This window comes from Candida theae, assembly GCF_024610275.1.
Source record: "Candida theae strain CBS 12239 chromosome Unknown scaffold109, whole genome shotgun sequence".
In the NCBI taxonomy this organism is placed as follows: domain Eukaryota; kingdom Fungi; phylum Ascomycota; class Pichiomycetes; order Serinales; family Debaryomycetaceae; genus Lodderomyces; species Lodderomyces theae.
This window is the reverse complement of record NW_026261405.1, coordinates 1-13,811: the sequence shown is the minus strand read 5'-3', so window position 1 is coordinate 13,811 and position 13,811 is coordinate 1. Positions and strand designations below refer to the sequence as shown.

Sequence of the window (13,811 nt, the reverse complement as noted above, 5' to 3'; positions counted from 1 at the left end):
TAAGTACACAGAGAATAAAGGCGACTACAGTGAAAGTGTATTATTTGTATATCTAGTTCCTGACGAAGCTTTTCGCCTTCCTTCAAGTATAATGCATTTCATACAACAGCTACAAATATTCAGATTTGGCCCCTTCCGTATACCTACTCTTTTCCTCCTCAAACATGGCCAACTGCGGAGCCAACTTTGCAAAGTTCTCATCTACCAACGATTGTCTAACCATACTGACTTCCCCATTGAATTTCATTGGCAACGTGCGAATGGTGCACCCACAGCGTTTACAAAATTGCTTTCTCTTTGGATGACCACTTTTGGTTTGTTCAACAACATATTCAGCAACAGTACCGTTCTTATCAAAAACTGCTACCTTGTCAGTAGCATATTGGCTAATGAACTGACCCAAGTGACCAGAACCTTTACGGCAATCGACACAGTAACAAACAAAGGAGCGGGATGGTTCACCAATAAGCTTCAACGAAACTTCACCACAAAGACAAGAACCAGTATAAGACATTTTCCGAGGTGCTTAGCGTGAAAAAAAAATAATTAAAGATCAGAGAAAGAGGGTGACTGAAAGTATATAAAGGATTTCAAGATCTTTTCTTGATGAACGGGTCAATCTGCCGACTCATTGGTGAGGGGGCTCCCGTCGGAATACACATCCGACGTCTTTGTACCTCCCCCGCTTTTATTATGCATCTCTTACCATATAATCAGAACTGTGTCGAGTCACCAATCAAGAAATGCTAGAGTAAGCTAAATACAGCCATGACTCTTGTCAGCTTGTAACTACATTTCTTGAAGCCTGTTAAGGGCTCTAAGTCAGAGACTAGAGTGGCTTTTTTAAACAAAGAACCTTGCATTTCAAACTGCGATAACAGAAAATATACAAAAACTATCTCTACGGAGTAGTGACTATCTTGCCGTCTCTCTTTTGGTCTGTTCCAGTTACAAATTGAAACAACGACCTGGAAATCTCTGGAACATTGTATGGAAGGATGTGACTGGCATTGTAGACATTAACAAATGTCAAATTTCTATCTTGTAGAACCCAGCCAGCCTGTTCGTCGCCAAACTCCCAATCAATGTGATTATCTGGATTTGTGAACCCCTGTGCTCCATTCCAAGTCATGTTCGAAATGTATCCCAAGGCTCCCTGTGAATTGCACGTGATGTCTAGTGCTCCGCTGTACAAAACGATAGGAATCTGTTTAAGAAGTGCCGGCAAAAGTGATTTTGCAGGCGCAGACTTTGATGCTGTGAAAGTTCTGGACACCAAAGAGCTACATTCTTGCCATTGAGTTTTATGTTGAATATTCAAACTCTCAATCACTTTTGGATCTCTCAAAAATCTGGTCACATAACTCTCATCCGGTTGCGGGTAACTGTTGCCACAATCTGAATCACGCAACTTGTAGTCGTATACATTGAGACACTGATCTCCCAGGGGTGTTTTTTGGGTTGTGGCTTGAAGAAGGGTGTTTAAAATGCTATCACAAGCAGGCGCATCGTTCTCGTTACCGCCATCTGGAGCACTCCCATTGACAACAGCTTCACATGCTGCCTGAGCAGCATACAACAGTGGCCAAGACGGATTGTGGTCGTCAATTAGGCCATGCTCTTTGAAGAAGGGGATGTAAGACAAGCTTTGTTCGTTTGGTGAAACCCAACCATTCCCAATTAACAACCCTTTCAATTTGTAGTCAGTGCGTTCAAGAATTGCAGTAGCAATGTATGGAATATACTGGCCACCATATGATTCACCAGAAATGTAAATATCATTGCTTGAATCCTCGGGAAACAACTCAAAGTACTTGTCCAAAAATGCCAAAAAATTTGTTTGCACTTGATCAAGTTGAGATATGAGAGGACCGTAACTGAAGCCGACTCTTGAGGGCTGATCAACATAAACCATGTCGGTCACTTTATGCCAAGATCCATTGTTGACAACAATTTCCTCTTCCTTGTTTATTCTGAATGGCCCATTTTCTAACAAAACACCATCAACGGATGAGCATCCGGGACCCCCATTAAGCCAAAAAGTGGTTCTATTCTTGTTTTCTTCAGACTTTACCGAATCTGCAACCTTCCAGAAGAAATAGTGCGTGTTGTTCTCAGGGAAAATGTCCAACTGGCCAGCATGCATAATTGGTTTGCTGTAGTTACTTGGTAATTTGTCCCATCCTGGTAAGCTTGTCACCAAATACTCTTTTGCATCGTTCGAACCACTTCCTTTGTGAGGCAAAGCGAAAACCAGCAAAGCGTTGAAGCTTAATGTCAATATTGAACTGAATTTCATCTTTGACTTGCTAAAACTGAAAGGTGAAATGAAGGCGAAAATCTTTCCATATTTATAGTTCAGGCAGCTCAGCATTTTGCTATTGTACTTGTGTAAAATTTAGTGATATTTGGTGCCGTCCCATTGTTGTTTGGCGAAAATCAGCTCCGAGAGCAGTCTGCTTCTTCGAAGCTTCTGGGAGACGTCGCAAGAAGACTAGCATTTGAAACTCAGTACTTTTGACTTCATGTTCCTGCTCAGGTGGACCGCAGCTATTCGGTTAGTTTATAGTTCTGCAGATCTTGAACACCATCTAGTTTTTTTTTTCTTTCGAAATGTATATTTTCGCAGATATTCTACATCTGCGGGATTGAGATGTTGCATTTTTGTGTAGCCAAATTCACTCTCTCAAATGCCGTTTATTCTCAGCTTCCGAAACTGTGGATAAGATAAGAAGCGCGGTCGTTTCTAATATGCTTTCCGCAGATTTAGTATTTCACATTTTCCGGAAAAAAATAGGCTATAGCAAGAGGTGAACGGAAAAATTTGGAGAATACAACCAGAAATTTTATGACACACTGTCCTAAGATCGGGCGAGACTTTTCTCTTCAACGGTTTCTTCTAAACGCTATGCATCGAGTATCTTCCAAAGTCTAAAACTTCAAAAGTGTAGAACTGTATTGTCGCGTGTTGAATTCTGTATCCATTCTCATAACCATCCTTTCAATCAAAACGTAAAGGCAACTTTTCTTTGAGCTATATACTGCATATTTTTTTGTTCTCTGGGGAAGGGGGGGTTTCCCGTATGAAACAAAAAAACTGCAAAAGTTGCCTCGAAAACTGCGGTAGCGTGGAGAATTTGCACAATTAGCCGCAGTTTTTGATCAAAGTTTTAAACTTCAAATGTACTGTTATATGTTTCATTACCCTATAGAAAAAAGAAGACCATCCAGTATACGAATAAGATATTTCGTCTTCTCATCTTGAATGATTCGCTTATGCCCATTACAAATATGTCGACAGTTCCAGATTTTCTTCTCACCTAAACATACTTATGCACCGCGGCATTAAATTTTTTTGTGCTTCTGTCAAAAAAAAAAAAAAAAGAAAACGGTTAACCGTGCGCAAAATATTCACCGAAAAGGCGGAAATATAACATCCGTTTGTGGTCCTCTGTCCAACATATAATTGGTTCTAATGTCCCAGTGATGGAATTGTCGAACCCAATTTCTATACCTCTCTCGAATGCTCGTCTTAGTATGTCATGTCCAGGAAGATTGTCACTATCTCGATATCCTCATTGGAATGAAAAAGCTCAAAGGGCATGACTAAGCTTTGGCAAGTATTTGAGCTCTCATTGTTGACTATAGCCAGATATTGGACGGGCCACGTAATTAATGACATCGCGTTTGGGGCAACATTCAAGCCATGGCTGGTATTGTCAACTCCAGCTCCTTGCATTGGACCAAATGCTCTGACAGGTTCCCTCCTAGCGCCCCAACGGCGACTTATTGCGCTTGGCATGACGAGGGAATCCGCTTGTCGTTGTTTGCAGAGTAGAGTTGGCAATTTTTTGATATGACAAAAGAAACGAATTTGCAAGTATTACGTAATTGCTCCCATAATAATGCTAGCAACGCCATACATTTCAATTACCTCCAAAAAAGGCACTTTAGACTCGAAATGTTTGTAAGCAATAGTATGTAGAAAGTACATGCAACTGAGCAGCAAGACTTGTTTACTTTATATTTCTATATGAGTTCGGAAGTGTTGCGAAACGTAGTGAAGTTTGCACAATAATAGAAAAGGACAAAGCTGCCCGAAACTTTCCCATCTCATGTCCAGATTACAACCTAGGGCTTAAAAGTGCAAGGAGTGTACCCCGAGAAGTATTATCGATATCCAAAGTGTGTGTTCTGTTCCAAACGCGAAATGAAAAGTATAAGTTTAATGGCGCTTTGCACCATGGTGTTATACATTGACATATTAGGCAAGAGATGAAAAATCTGTGCAAAAATCTGGTCATTTATATCCAACTACACAACTATTTATTCTCTGACAATAACCGAAGCAGCTCCCATACCGGTACCTATACACATACTGGTGACACCGATTTGTCCCTTTTTCAACAAAGGCATGATGGTGGCGTATTGTCTGGCACCAGTGACACCCAATGGATGTCCCAAGGCAATGGCACCACCGTTCAAGTTAACCTTTGATTCGTCAATTCCAAGTGTTTCAATACAGTACAAGCATTGACCAGCAAAAGCTTCATTAATTTCCCAAACATCAACGTCGTCAATCTTGAGACCAGCTTTTTCCAATGCAACTGGGATAGCATAAGCTGGACCTACACCCATAATCTCTGGGGGTACACCAGCAACACTGCAAACAACAAACTTGGCAAGGATTGGGTACCCGTGCTGTTCAGCAACAGAACGTCTCATCAACAAAACAGCAGCAGCACCATCCGAGATTTGCGAAGCGTTACCAGCGGTGGTACTTCCACCAAAGGCTGGTTTAACCTTGGCCAACCCTTCAGGGTTAACGCCCTTTCTTGGACCTTCGTCAGTGTCAACTGTAACTTCCTTTTCGGAATCACCATCACGGATGATTGACTTGATTGGCAAGATTTCCTCCTTGAACTTACCAGCTGCAATAGCCTTTTCTGCCTTGTTGTACGATCTAGCAGCAAATGCATCTTGTGCTTCTCTTGAAACGCTGTATTTGTTGGCAACATTTTCATTAGTAATACCCATAGGAATCAAACAAGAAGCAACTTGCTCTTCGTCAGCCAAATGTGGATCAATTTGTGGAATCATCTTTTTGTAGTATTTACTCATCGACTCAACACCTCCGGCAACACCACAATCAATCTCACCCACGGCAATCTTGTTGGCAATATCTGAGATAGCCATCAAACCAGACGAACAAAACCTGTTGATGGCAACGAAACCACTTGTGTATGGGATACCTCCTGCCAAAGAAGCAGCACGGTGCTCCATAGCACCGATACCATTGTTCAAGACATTACCCATAGCAACATCCTCAATCAACTTTGGATCAACCTTGGTCTTGGCGAGGAACTCCTTCACGAAATTGGCCAAAATGTAGTCAGTACCAACTGATCTGAATGAACCTTTGAAACCCTTGGTGATTGCGGTTCTGTAAGCAGCAACAATGACAACGTCATCTGGGTGTTTTTCCAAAACATCTTTCTTGGTATGGTCTTTAATTTGAGCGCCTAAGTTGTTAGTTGAGTTCATTGTGAATAGTTTGGAATATGTTGAGGTTTAGAAAAGAAAAAGTGGAGTCTCTAGTGGAAATTCTCTGACATAATATATGGGGAAGTGAGAGAGAGAGAAAAAAAAAAAAAAAGAAAAAAAAAATGGAGAAATGACAGAGTGCGTGCGCTTGTGAAAAATAGACAACGATTATTTATTTATTTTTTTTCTTTTGCCACCCCCCGCGCCGTCCGCTTTTTACTTCATCGGTTATTCAAAAAAATTATCAAACCCCACATGAAACACTTACAGAGTGTTTGGGCTTAACTGCAATCGGAAGACATTTCCTACGAGATCTTACCCTACGAGATCTCACAAGTTGAATAGAGCAGCTGTGAAGCGAGTGGAGCAAAACTACAAGATTGTAATCGAGTTTGTGTGAAATTGGGATTATATCCGCTAAAATTCTATACCGAGGTTGAATGTAACTTTTTTTTTTTTTCCTGCATACACGGAATTGCACCCGAAAAGAGAATCAACCGCAACTAGATCTTGCAACGGTTCCACCTTATCGGAATACAACTCTAAACGAAGGTATTGCAACTTTTCTTCTTACAACACGCAACTACCCCCCCCCCCCGCACTTCTTATATCGCGTACAACAGATTATACTCAAACTTTCAAAGGTTTCACATCATCGGGACATCATTCCGTACATGGGGGACACTAAGCGCCACACACCCCCCCTCCCCCATCCTCTATACTGCACACCTTTTTCTGTCCTTCCTTGTCCCCCTTCTCTCTCTTGTGCGGACCACTCTACTCCCTTTCAAAGCTGAATATCCCTATAAATGGTTCCACGTTATCGGGCCTTCCCTCCGGACACGGCCCTTTGAAAATCAAGTCAGGCAACTGTTCCTCATCACCGCTTTTGCTTCCATTTTCAGTATTGTTCTCCTCAATTGTAATTTTGGTAAAGTCGATACGCAACATCCCCTCCTCGTCTAGGATAACATAAAGTTTATACTTTTGATCCTGTAGATCACTGGCATTGTTGTAATGGATCAACCCGCGTGTGCTTCCAGTAATCAGTCCTAGAGTGGACCCAATACCCATGATGGATGCTTCGGCGATCCTGATATAAATACCACTAAGTCCAAACGGCGAGCAATGTAGCTCCAAAACAGCTTCATTACAATACTGAAAGGTCACTTGTTGATCTGTGGTTACTGATGTGGTTGACATTGAACATACAAAGGATCAATTTTCAGTCGAGAAATTTTCGATGAGAGGAGTCTTTGTTTTCAGTTCAAGACACATGCGGCGCATAGTAAACTTCAGTTCACGAATTTTTCAAAAAAAAAATAAAAAACAAAACAAAAAAACAAAAACTGTGGCTCAACAACACCATCGACAATGAGCTCACTCAAGAAGCCCAGGGCAAACGTTGCATGCAACCGGTGTCGCCAAAGCAAACTACGATGTATCAACAACAACCGCACCACATGTCAACGATGTACAGAGTTGAATCTAAACTGTACATATACGTTGAAAGCTTCGCAAATGAAGAAAAAGAGCTTAGCACCGAAACCAAAGCGTAACCCAGTTGTCCTTCCCGATAAGGAACTCATTATCGAGACAGTCCAGATATTCTTTGACAACCAGTACAAGGGAATCTTTCCAATATTTCACAAACCCACGTTCATGTCATTTCTCCGATCAGAGGAATTCGAGCCAACAACATTCATTGAACTGCCGCCATTTACTACCCCATTGCAACCAAACCCCGTGGTTCTACTTGCAATTTTGGCACTTTGTGCTCGGTTGCACAAGGCACTTCCAGACGCACTCAATGCCTCGCTTGAGTTTGGGTGGCATGCACGAAGGTTGGTACTGGAGGAATTCGATAATCCCACTCTTGCAAACGTGCAGGCATTGTGCGTACTCAGTAGTCACGAATGGGGCGAGGGTAATGCGTCTAGAAGCTACATGTACGTTGGTTTGGCAGCAAGGATGGCTATGATTCTAGGGCTAAACCAGGAACCAATAGGAACGAACCCATTGGAAAATGAGGTGAGGAGAAGAGCCATTTGGGGGGTGTATATGATGGACAGATGCAATTCAAGTGGACGGAAGGGACATTCTTGTATCAGCTTATTTGATATTCACGTGAGACTTCCAGACCACGAGAGGAACTTTATATTTGGCGAGCTCCAGACTCAATACTTTCGAAACGATATTGACAAGTTGGAAACTGACAGGACAAAGATTTCTTGCAACGGATTCATGATTTATTTGTTTGAAATTTGGAGGGAGATAGGAACATGGGTTGGTGTAACTGGTTCAAAGCTGGAGCCGTTGGCGCCTTGGGACCTGCAGTCTCCATTTTATAAATTGTCAAAAAGATTAGACCATTTTGAAGAACAACTACCGGCGGCACTCCACTTTTCACATCTCGAGGAGCACATCAGTTATGGATCAGCAGCAGACTTTGCCTATTTCCATGGACTATTTTTCCTTTGCAGGATTTTCTTAAACCGGGAGTACTTTTATGCCCTGCCAGATATTGGACCACCAGGTTGGTGGAATGCCCTCACTGCTCAACTATTTGATACTTTGGATAAGTTAGACCTGATTACAAAAAGACTAAAGCCAATGAATTTGATGGTTATAGCTCCCTTTACTGGATTCCAAGTGTTTACCGCTGGCGCAACCAGCTTGTACATTGCGGCCTACCCAGCCAAAGTATTAAAACAACATTTCCCAAACCAGCCAACACAAAGGTTCAAAGCATTGGCAAAGGACTGTTTAACCGAGTTGAATAGTTGGCGACAATCATGGGGCTTGGGCAAAAACTGGATTGAAACTTTGCACAAGTTGCAGGAGATGTTTTCGGAAATGGCTGATTTGCAAGCCGATGAAATACGGCATAGTATCAGCGATTATGGAAACATTGAAAATACAATGCAAATTCTGCATGTGCTAACGGAGGAGACTACAAAGGAGGATGATCCATTGAATGCCATGCACAATATCGATTTATCGTCTATTTTCCCTGATTGGAATGAGGCAATGAATTTATACAATTAGATAATAAAGAGTATAGAAATAAATGTGACAACAATGAGGTATCCCGGTTGAAAGTTGGTGGCTTCTGAGTCCACAATAATATCTCTTTTGAATATGGAGGGGGCAACAGTGGTTGTTATCGTGACATACGTGGTGACTTCCTGAGTAAATAGTCCATCGAACCAGTTGCTGGTGGTGGTAGGAGCTGGGGCAGAGGGAGTAATCGTTGCCGCAGTGGCTTGTGAGGAGGCCGTTTTGGTTGATGAAAAGAATCCATTGATCCAATTCAAGAATGCATTAGTTGATGATGAAGTGGCAGCAGGGGTATATGTAGCCGGAGATGGCTGGATGGTAGTATATGAATTGGCAATCAGCGTATATGCAGTGGCAACAGCAGCGGCGCTGGTAGTGGATCCACTCCAGTACGCACTAGTTGATTGCGCATAATGTGTATTGCTGTTGGCAACTGAGGCGGAGGATGATCCTTGCAAGGCTTCACTAATACCATCGATATATTGCTCTGGTGCTGAAGAAATGTCCCAAACTGATACACCTCCAAACGAGGCATCACTCTTGATACTTGCGATTGTATTTTGCACTGATGATAAATCCACATAGCCGGACCCCGCCGACGAAGGGGATCCAGCAATACCCAAGTACAATTTGATATTCTTCCCGCTTGCATACTGACTCCAAGTATCCCAATTAAACTGCTTATCAATGGAGCAATAGTTGTTGTAGAATTGAATAAATGCAAAATCCAAATCAACTTGAGACATCAAGTCTCCCACAGACTGATCAGGGTAAGGACATTGCGGAGCAGCTGAAAGGTAATATTTTTTTGATGCAGATGAAAAATATGACCGCAATTGTTTTGCCAAGGCAGGGTATCCAGTCTGATCTTTGTTTTCAATATCAAAGTCGAACCCATCAACTACAGCATCATCAAACGGACGCTCGTTATCTTGACCACCTCCAAACTTATTCCACAATGTGCCAGCAAACTGTTGCGCTTCCGAGTCACTTGAAAAACCATAATTACCGGTAGCACCACCCAATGAAAGAAGAATGATTTTCCCTTGGTTCTGACATGATTTGATATCTTGGCCAATTTGGGAACAATGCAAAAGACCATCGCTGTATGTTTGAGAACATTGGTTTGCAAAATTCAAGCCAAGGGTCGGGAAGTTGTTCAAAAACGATAAGATGATGATTTCCGCCTTTGACAGAGAGCAATAGTCTCCTAAACTTTGTTGGCTACCACCAGCATTTTGACCCCAATAAGCAGCGATATTTGAGGCAAGTGTGAAACGTAGTAGGAGTAGAATGAACAACATTGGCTTTGGCCATTCAAGTCTTGCAAGGCTATATCATAATCCTCCATCACTTTATATATATATATAGCAACATCCTGCCTGCCACAAAAAAATAAGGTGCAAAAGAAAACTCTTGTTTACCTAAAACAGATATGAAACTGAAGGAGGTGTTTTTAAAGAGGTGTGTTTAAAGAGGTGTGTTTAAGGAGGTGTGTTTAAGGAGGTGTGTTTATCCTGAAACGGGGTATTGAAAATAAGAAAAGCATTTTGTGACGAGCAGGGGAGCTCAAAGTGTCAATAGGCGTATAATTCTTCACTTTGCGACAAGTATTGTAACCTGCTTCCCCCCCACGTATTCCCTTCTTCGCTCTCTAGTCGCGCCAATTTCTTTTTTGGCACACGGGGTGGTGCTTACGACGTGAAGTTATTTTTTTTTTTTTTTTTCCCTTTTGCCCAAATCGGGAAATGAATTTGTCTACACAAAATCTGTTGTTTCTCGCTGTGCACAAAAGTAAAATTCATTCAAGCTATACACTTTATACCAATGCTAAAAGTAAAAGAGATATAGCAGTTCCACAACCCAATGTTGCGCCAACGTTGGAGGCAGAAGCAGATGAGCTTTCCGATGAGGCGCGAGTAGAAGATGCCGCCTCCGACGAGCTTGATGCTGCAGCAGAGCTTGATGAAGCACCGGATGAGCTTGATGCAGCTGATTCACTTGATCCAGTTGATGAGGCTTCCTCGGACGTCGTTTCTGCCGCAACAGAGCTTGAAGCATCAGCTGCCGAAAGTGCCGATAAAGATCTGAGAATGGCGTCCACTGCTGAAGAGCCGGCAGGCCCAATTGGTGATTCACTTGCCTCAACAGCACTTCCCAGGACCAAAGTCAACACTTGACTGGTATCATATGAAATGGGAATCGTATCACTACTAGCAGCCGCAACAGCCGAAATAACAAACAATAGCAAGCTATTCATTGTAGTTTGAAGGACAATTGACCTTGAATTTGTTTCTTTTTTTTTGTCAAGTGGATATTGGAGTATTTATACTGGAGAGCTGGACCGTTAAATTGTTTTTGTGTACATACCTAAATAGGAACTTTCGACAAACCTTGAATGCAGGCTGGTTGTAACAAGACAGGAGGGTACAACTTCGTAAATCAGTCACGTTTCGTAAACACATACTCACATAAAAACTAAAACTAAAAAGGAGAGAAGGGTGCCACATCCCTTTTTAGCGGCAAAGTTTGAAGTAGACTTTGTAGTTTCACTTGAGCTAGCACTCTCACTGGACTTGGTGCTGCCACTTGACTTGGCCGTCTCACTTGACTGGGCCGTCTCACTTGACTTAGTGCTGTCACTGGACTTGGTGCTGTCACTTGACTTGGCAGCTTGGCTACTCATTGACAGTTGGGACCCGGAAAGTTGAGACAAGGTGCTGACAACACCAGCAATAGCAGAGGTTTCAGTTCCCGTAACTTCAACATTACTCAAGGCAAAAGTTTCTGTTCCAAAAGCCGCAGACAAGGAAGCATAAGCCAGAGCAGCATCACAATACAACTGTTTCAATCCACTTGGAGATGTATCAATACCATCTTGCACCAGTGAGTCACAGCTTTTAAGACAATCACTAAGCTTGTTCCAATAGTCACTATTGCTGACTTTGCAAATACACGCTAAGACGTTGTCTTGCTCGTTTTGGCACTCCAGGGATAAAGCTTTGCTTGCGTCGATACATTTTTGGGTTTCGCAGCCACTTGAGATATCCCTAATAAGGTTAAGCGCTGCGACAATGGAGACAATGTAGAAGAAAATGAAGTTCATGATGTTTGTAGAAGAGACTTGAAAAAGAGGAGATCGAGTTTTAGCTGGATATATATACCCCGACCCTTTTTTTAGTTGCATCCATTTTTAGTCATGCCTGTATTACTTTTAGGATCAGCCGTATCCCCCGCCGTATCTGCAGTTTTACGAGAGAAAATTTTGTCTAACAACAAACAAAAAAAGAAAAAAAAAAAAAAATCGAAATACAATAAATAATAATAACGCACGTCGGTAATTCCTATTTAAAATACACATTAGAGCTTTTCCTCTGCACAACAGGCTCCACTGCTGATTCGTAATCGTCTTTTTCAATTGGATGATGAGCGCGATGGGGGAAATACACCACATTCACAGGTGGGAGGTAATAGTGACTCGATATTGGGTAGTATTTATATCCGTCAATTTCATTCAAATCAATTTCAGAACTGGTAGAGTTTGTTTGCTTCATTTTGTCAATGGGTGACACATGCCCTTCTTCTAGTTGGTCATCTATGTCGTCTTCAGTTGACTCCAAACTCACGTGCTCGTTGTCGTCATCAATCTTGTCTTCAGCCAGCTCCGTAGCCAATTGGTAACTCTTTCTCGACAAGCATGGACGACACCTGATCAAAACATCTTTCCTTTCTGCATAGAAGCTCGGGTTCCTTCCACGAACAATGATGGGCTCGCTTACCAACTCAGAAAGAAGAAATTCGTTAATGTTCCCACTGTTTTCTAGATTGGCAATGTCGTCAACATAGTCATCATAGTACATATCAGCAACAACACAACTCAATTTCGCTTTCAAATGGTAGTAGTTTTGAAAAGTGAGATTTCCATTGTTTGGTGTGGCATTTTTGAACTGTAGCTTCCTCACAACAAAGTATTTATCCAATTCATTATTGACTCCCGACTCATTCAAGACAACGACATGATCGGCGCCGATATTTGTTGGCTGAACAACGTCATCTTTGAGTTCTGGTTTCGTCACTTCCTTGTCACTATTCTTTACTATAATCGGCACGCTCTTGGAATTGGATATGTTTGTCACTGCTTGTATTTCAATCTTAAAGTATTTGATTACTCTTGTTGTTGAGTATCCATATTCACTTGTTTGCAACTTGAGCAACTTGAAGTCATTGGTGACCCCGGCAAGCCTCATATTCATCAACACTTGAATATAGTTTCGTCTATAACAAGACACTATTTTGGGATCTTCCACCGGCTTGCTCTGCTCTTTCTCAAGTTCATTCTTGGTAAACAAGAAGTTGTTATTGTCAATGTCATTGGTGAAGAACTTCCCATTGAGGAAGCCACTAAACTCAACCGAGACCTCTTTGTTAGTGTTGTCAATAATTTTGTAATCATTTGCGCTTGTGGCGCCGGAAGGAGTAAGGTCCAAGAGTCTTTTCAACTTGGCTGGTTTGTAATCAATTTCCACAAGTGCATGCTTTAGATTGCGTTTCCTACCCTTTGGTTTCCTCTTCGGGCTAATGGGTTCTTTGATTTCTGCCTCCTGTTGAATATCCATGTCATATTGTTGGCTCCTTGGAAAGGGTTCATTTGGCTGGAATGCTCCATATGGTTGTATATCCTCAGGAAAATATGGGTACACGGGGTTGTGAAAGTTTTGATAATGATTCATGACGTTGGCATCGTAGGGAAGATACGGAGCATAATGGTTGACATGTGAAAAATGCTGCTCCTGTTCATCTCCCGTTGGTCTGTTGATGAAGTTGTTGTTGTTGAGAAAGTCTTGATAACTCGAGTTGGACAACGAGGTAGTGCTATCTTTTGGAACTAGATAATTTGAGCCATCAACAAGTCTTTCTGACATGGCTGTCGAAGTAACAGGGGTAGATGGTGCTTGTGGTGTCTGTTGTAGTGAGTCGGGTAAGAACAACGAGGCCAAGTCTTCAATTCTATCACTCGAGTTCATTGTTGAACGGATTGTTTTTATCGGAGTTTTATTTGCGCGTGATTATCACCAACAAAAAGTGTAAAAAAATGTAAAAAAGAAAAAAAAAAAAAAAATTCTCCAAATCCAGAAAAAGCGAAAAAAAAAAAAAAAAAAAAAAACCAAAAATGATGAGGCGGTGGGGGGGTCTGGTACACTATGTGT

The 13,811-nt window shown here is 41.8% G+C and overlaps 8 protein-coding genes across 8 annotated transcripts; 1 reads left to right on the top strand and 7 right to left on the bottom strand. All coding sequences in view use genetic code 12, as the record gives it.

Moving 5' to 3' along the window:
- Positions 1-109: 109 nt before the first annotated feature.
- KGF57_001888 (GFA family protein) lies at positions 110-514 on the bottom strand (the record flags this gene model as incomplete). The annotated part of the gene is made up of 1 exon (XM_051751141.1): positions 110-514. One exon carries the CDS (start codon positions 512-514, stop codon positions 110-112), a length of 405 nt encoding a protein of 134 aa, XP_051609615.1.
- Positions 515-901: 387 nt separating this feature from the next.
- KGF57_001887 (KEX1) lies at positions 902-2,299 on the bottom strand (the record flags this gene model as incomplete). The annotated part of the gene is made up of 1 exon (XM_051751140.1): positions 902-2,299. One exon carries the CDS (start codon positions 2,297-2,299, stop codon positions 902-904), a length of 1,398 nt encoding a protein of 465 aa, XP_051609614.1.
- A 2,027-nt stretch (positions 2,300-4,326) lies between these two features.
- On the bottom strand, positions 4,327-5,544 carry POT1 (acetyl-CoA C-acyltransferase; the record flags this gene model as incomplete). Its single annotated transcript, XM_051751139.1, has 1 exon — positions 4,327-5,544. One exon carries the CDS (start codon positions 5,542-5,544, stop codon positions 4,327-4,329), a length of 1,218 nt encoding a protein of 405 aa, XP_051609613.1.
- A 777-nt stretch (positions 5,545-6,321) lies between these two features.
- On the bottom strand, positions 6,322-6,747 carry KGF57_001885 (uncharacterized protein; the record flags this gene model as incomplete). Its single annotated transcript, XM_051751138.1, has 1 exon — positions 6,322-6,747. One exon carries the CDS (start codon positions 6,745-6,747, stop codon positions 6,322-6,324), a length of 426 nt encoding a protein of 141 aa, XP_051609612.1.
- Positions 6,748-7,206: 459 nt separating this feature from the next.
- Positions 7,207-8,513, top strand: ZCF38 (Zcf38p; the record flags this gene model as incomplete). The annotated part of the gene is made up of 2 exons (XM_051751137.1): positions 7,207-8,434; positions 8,494-8,513. The coding sequence occupies 2 exons, from the start codon at positions 7,207-7,209 to the stop codon at positions 8,511-8,513; spliced, it is 1,248 nt and encodes a 415-aa protein (XP_051609611.1).
- Positions 8,514-8,588: 75 nt separating this feature from the next.
- Positions 8,589-9,908, bottom strand: CHT1 (Cht1p; the record flags this gene model as incomplete). Its single annotated transcript, XM_051751136.1, has 1 exon — positions 8,589-9,908. One exon carries the CDS (start codon positions 9,906-9,908, stop codon positions 8,589-8,591), a length of 1,320 nt encoding a protein of 439 aa, XP_051609610.1.
- Positions 9,909-10,423: 515 nt separating this feature from the next.
- KGF57_001882 (uncharacterized protein) lies at positions 10,424-10,864 on the bottom strand (the record flags this gene model as incomplete). The annotated part of the gene is made up of 1 exon (XM_051751135.1): positions 10,424-10,864. The coding sequence occupies one exon, from the start codon at positions 10,862-10,864 to the stop codon at positions 10,424-10,426; it is 441 nt and encodes a 146-aa protein (XP_051609609.1).
- A 207-nt stretch (positions 10,865-11,071) lies between these two features.
- Positions 11,072-13,628, bottom strand: REP1 (Rep1p; the record flags this gene model as incomplete). The annotated part of the gene is made up of 2 exons (XM_051751134.1): positions 11,072-11,654; positions 11,962-13,628. The coding sequence occupies 2 exons, from the start codon at positions 13,626-13,628 to the stop codon at positions 11,072-11,074; spliced, it is 2,250 nt and encodes a 749-aa protein (XP_051609608.1).
- Positions 13,629-13,811: the final 183 nt, after the last annotated feature.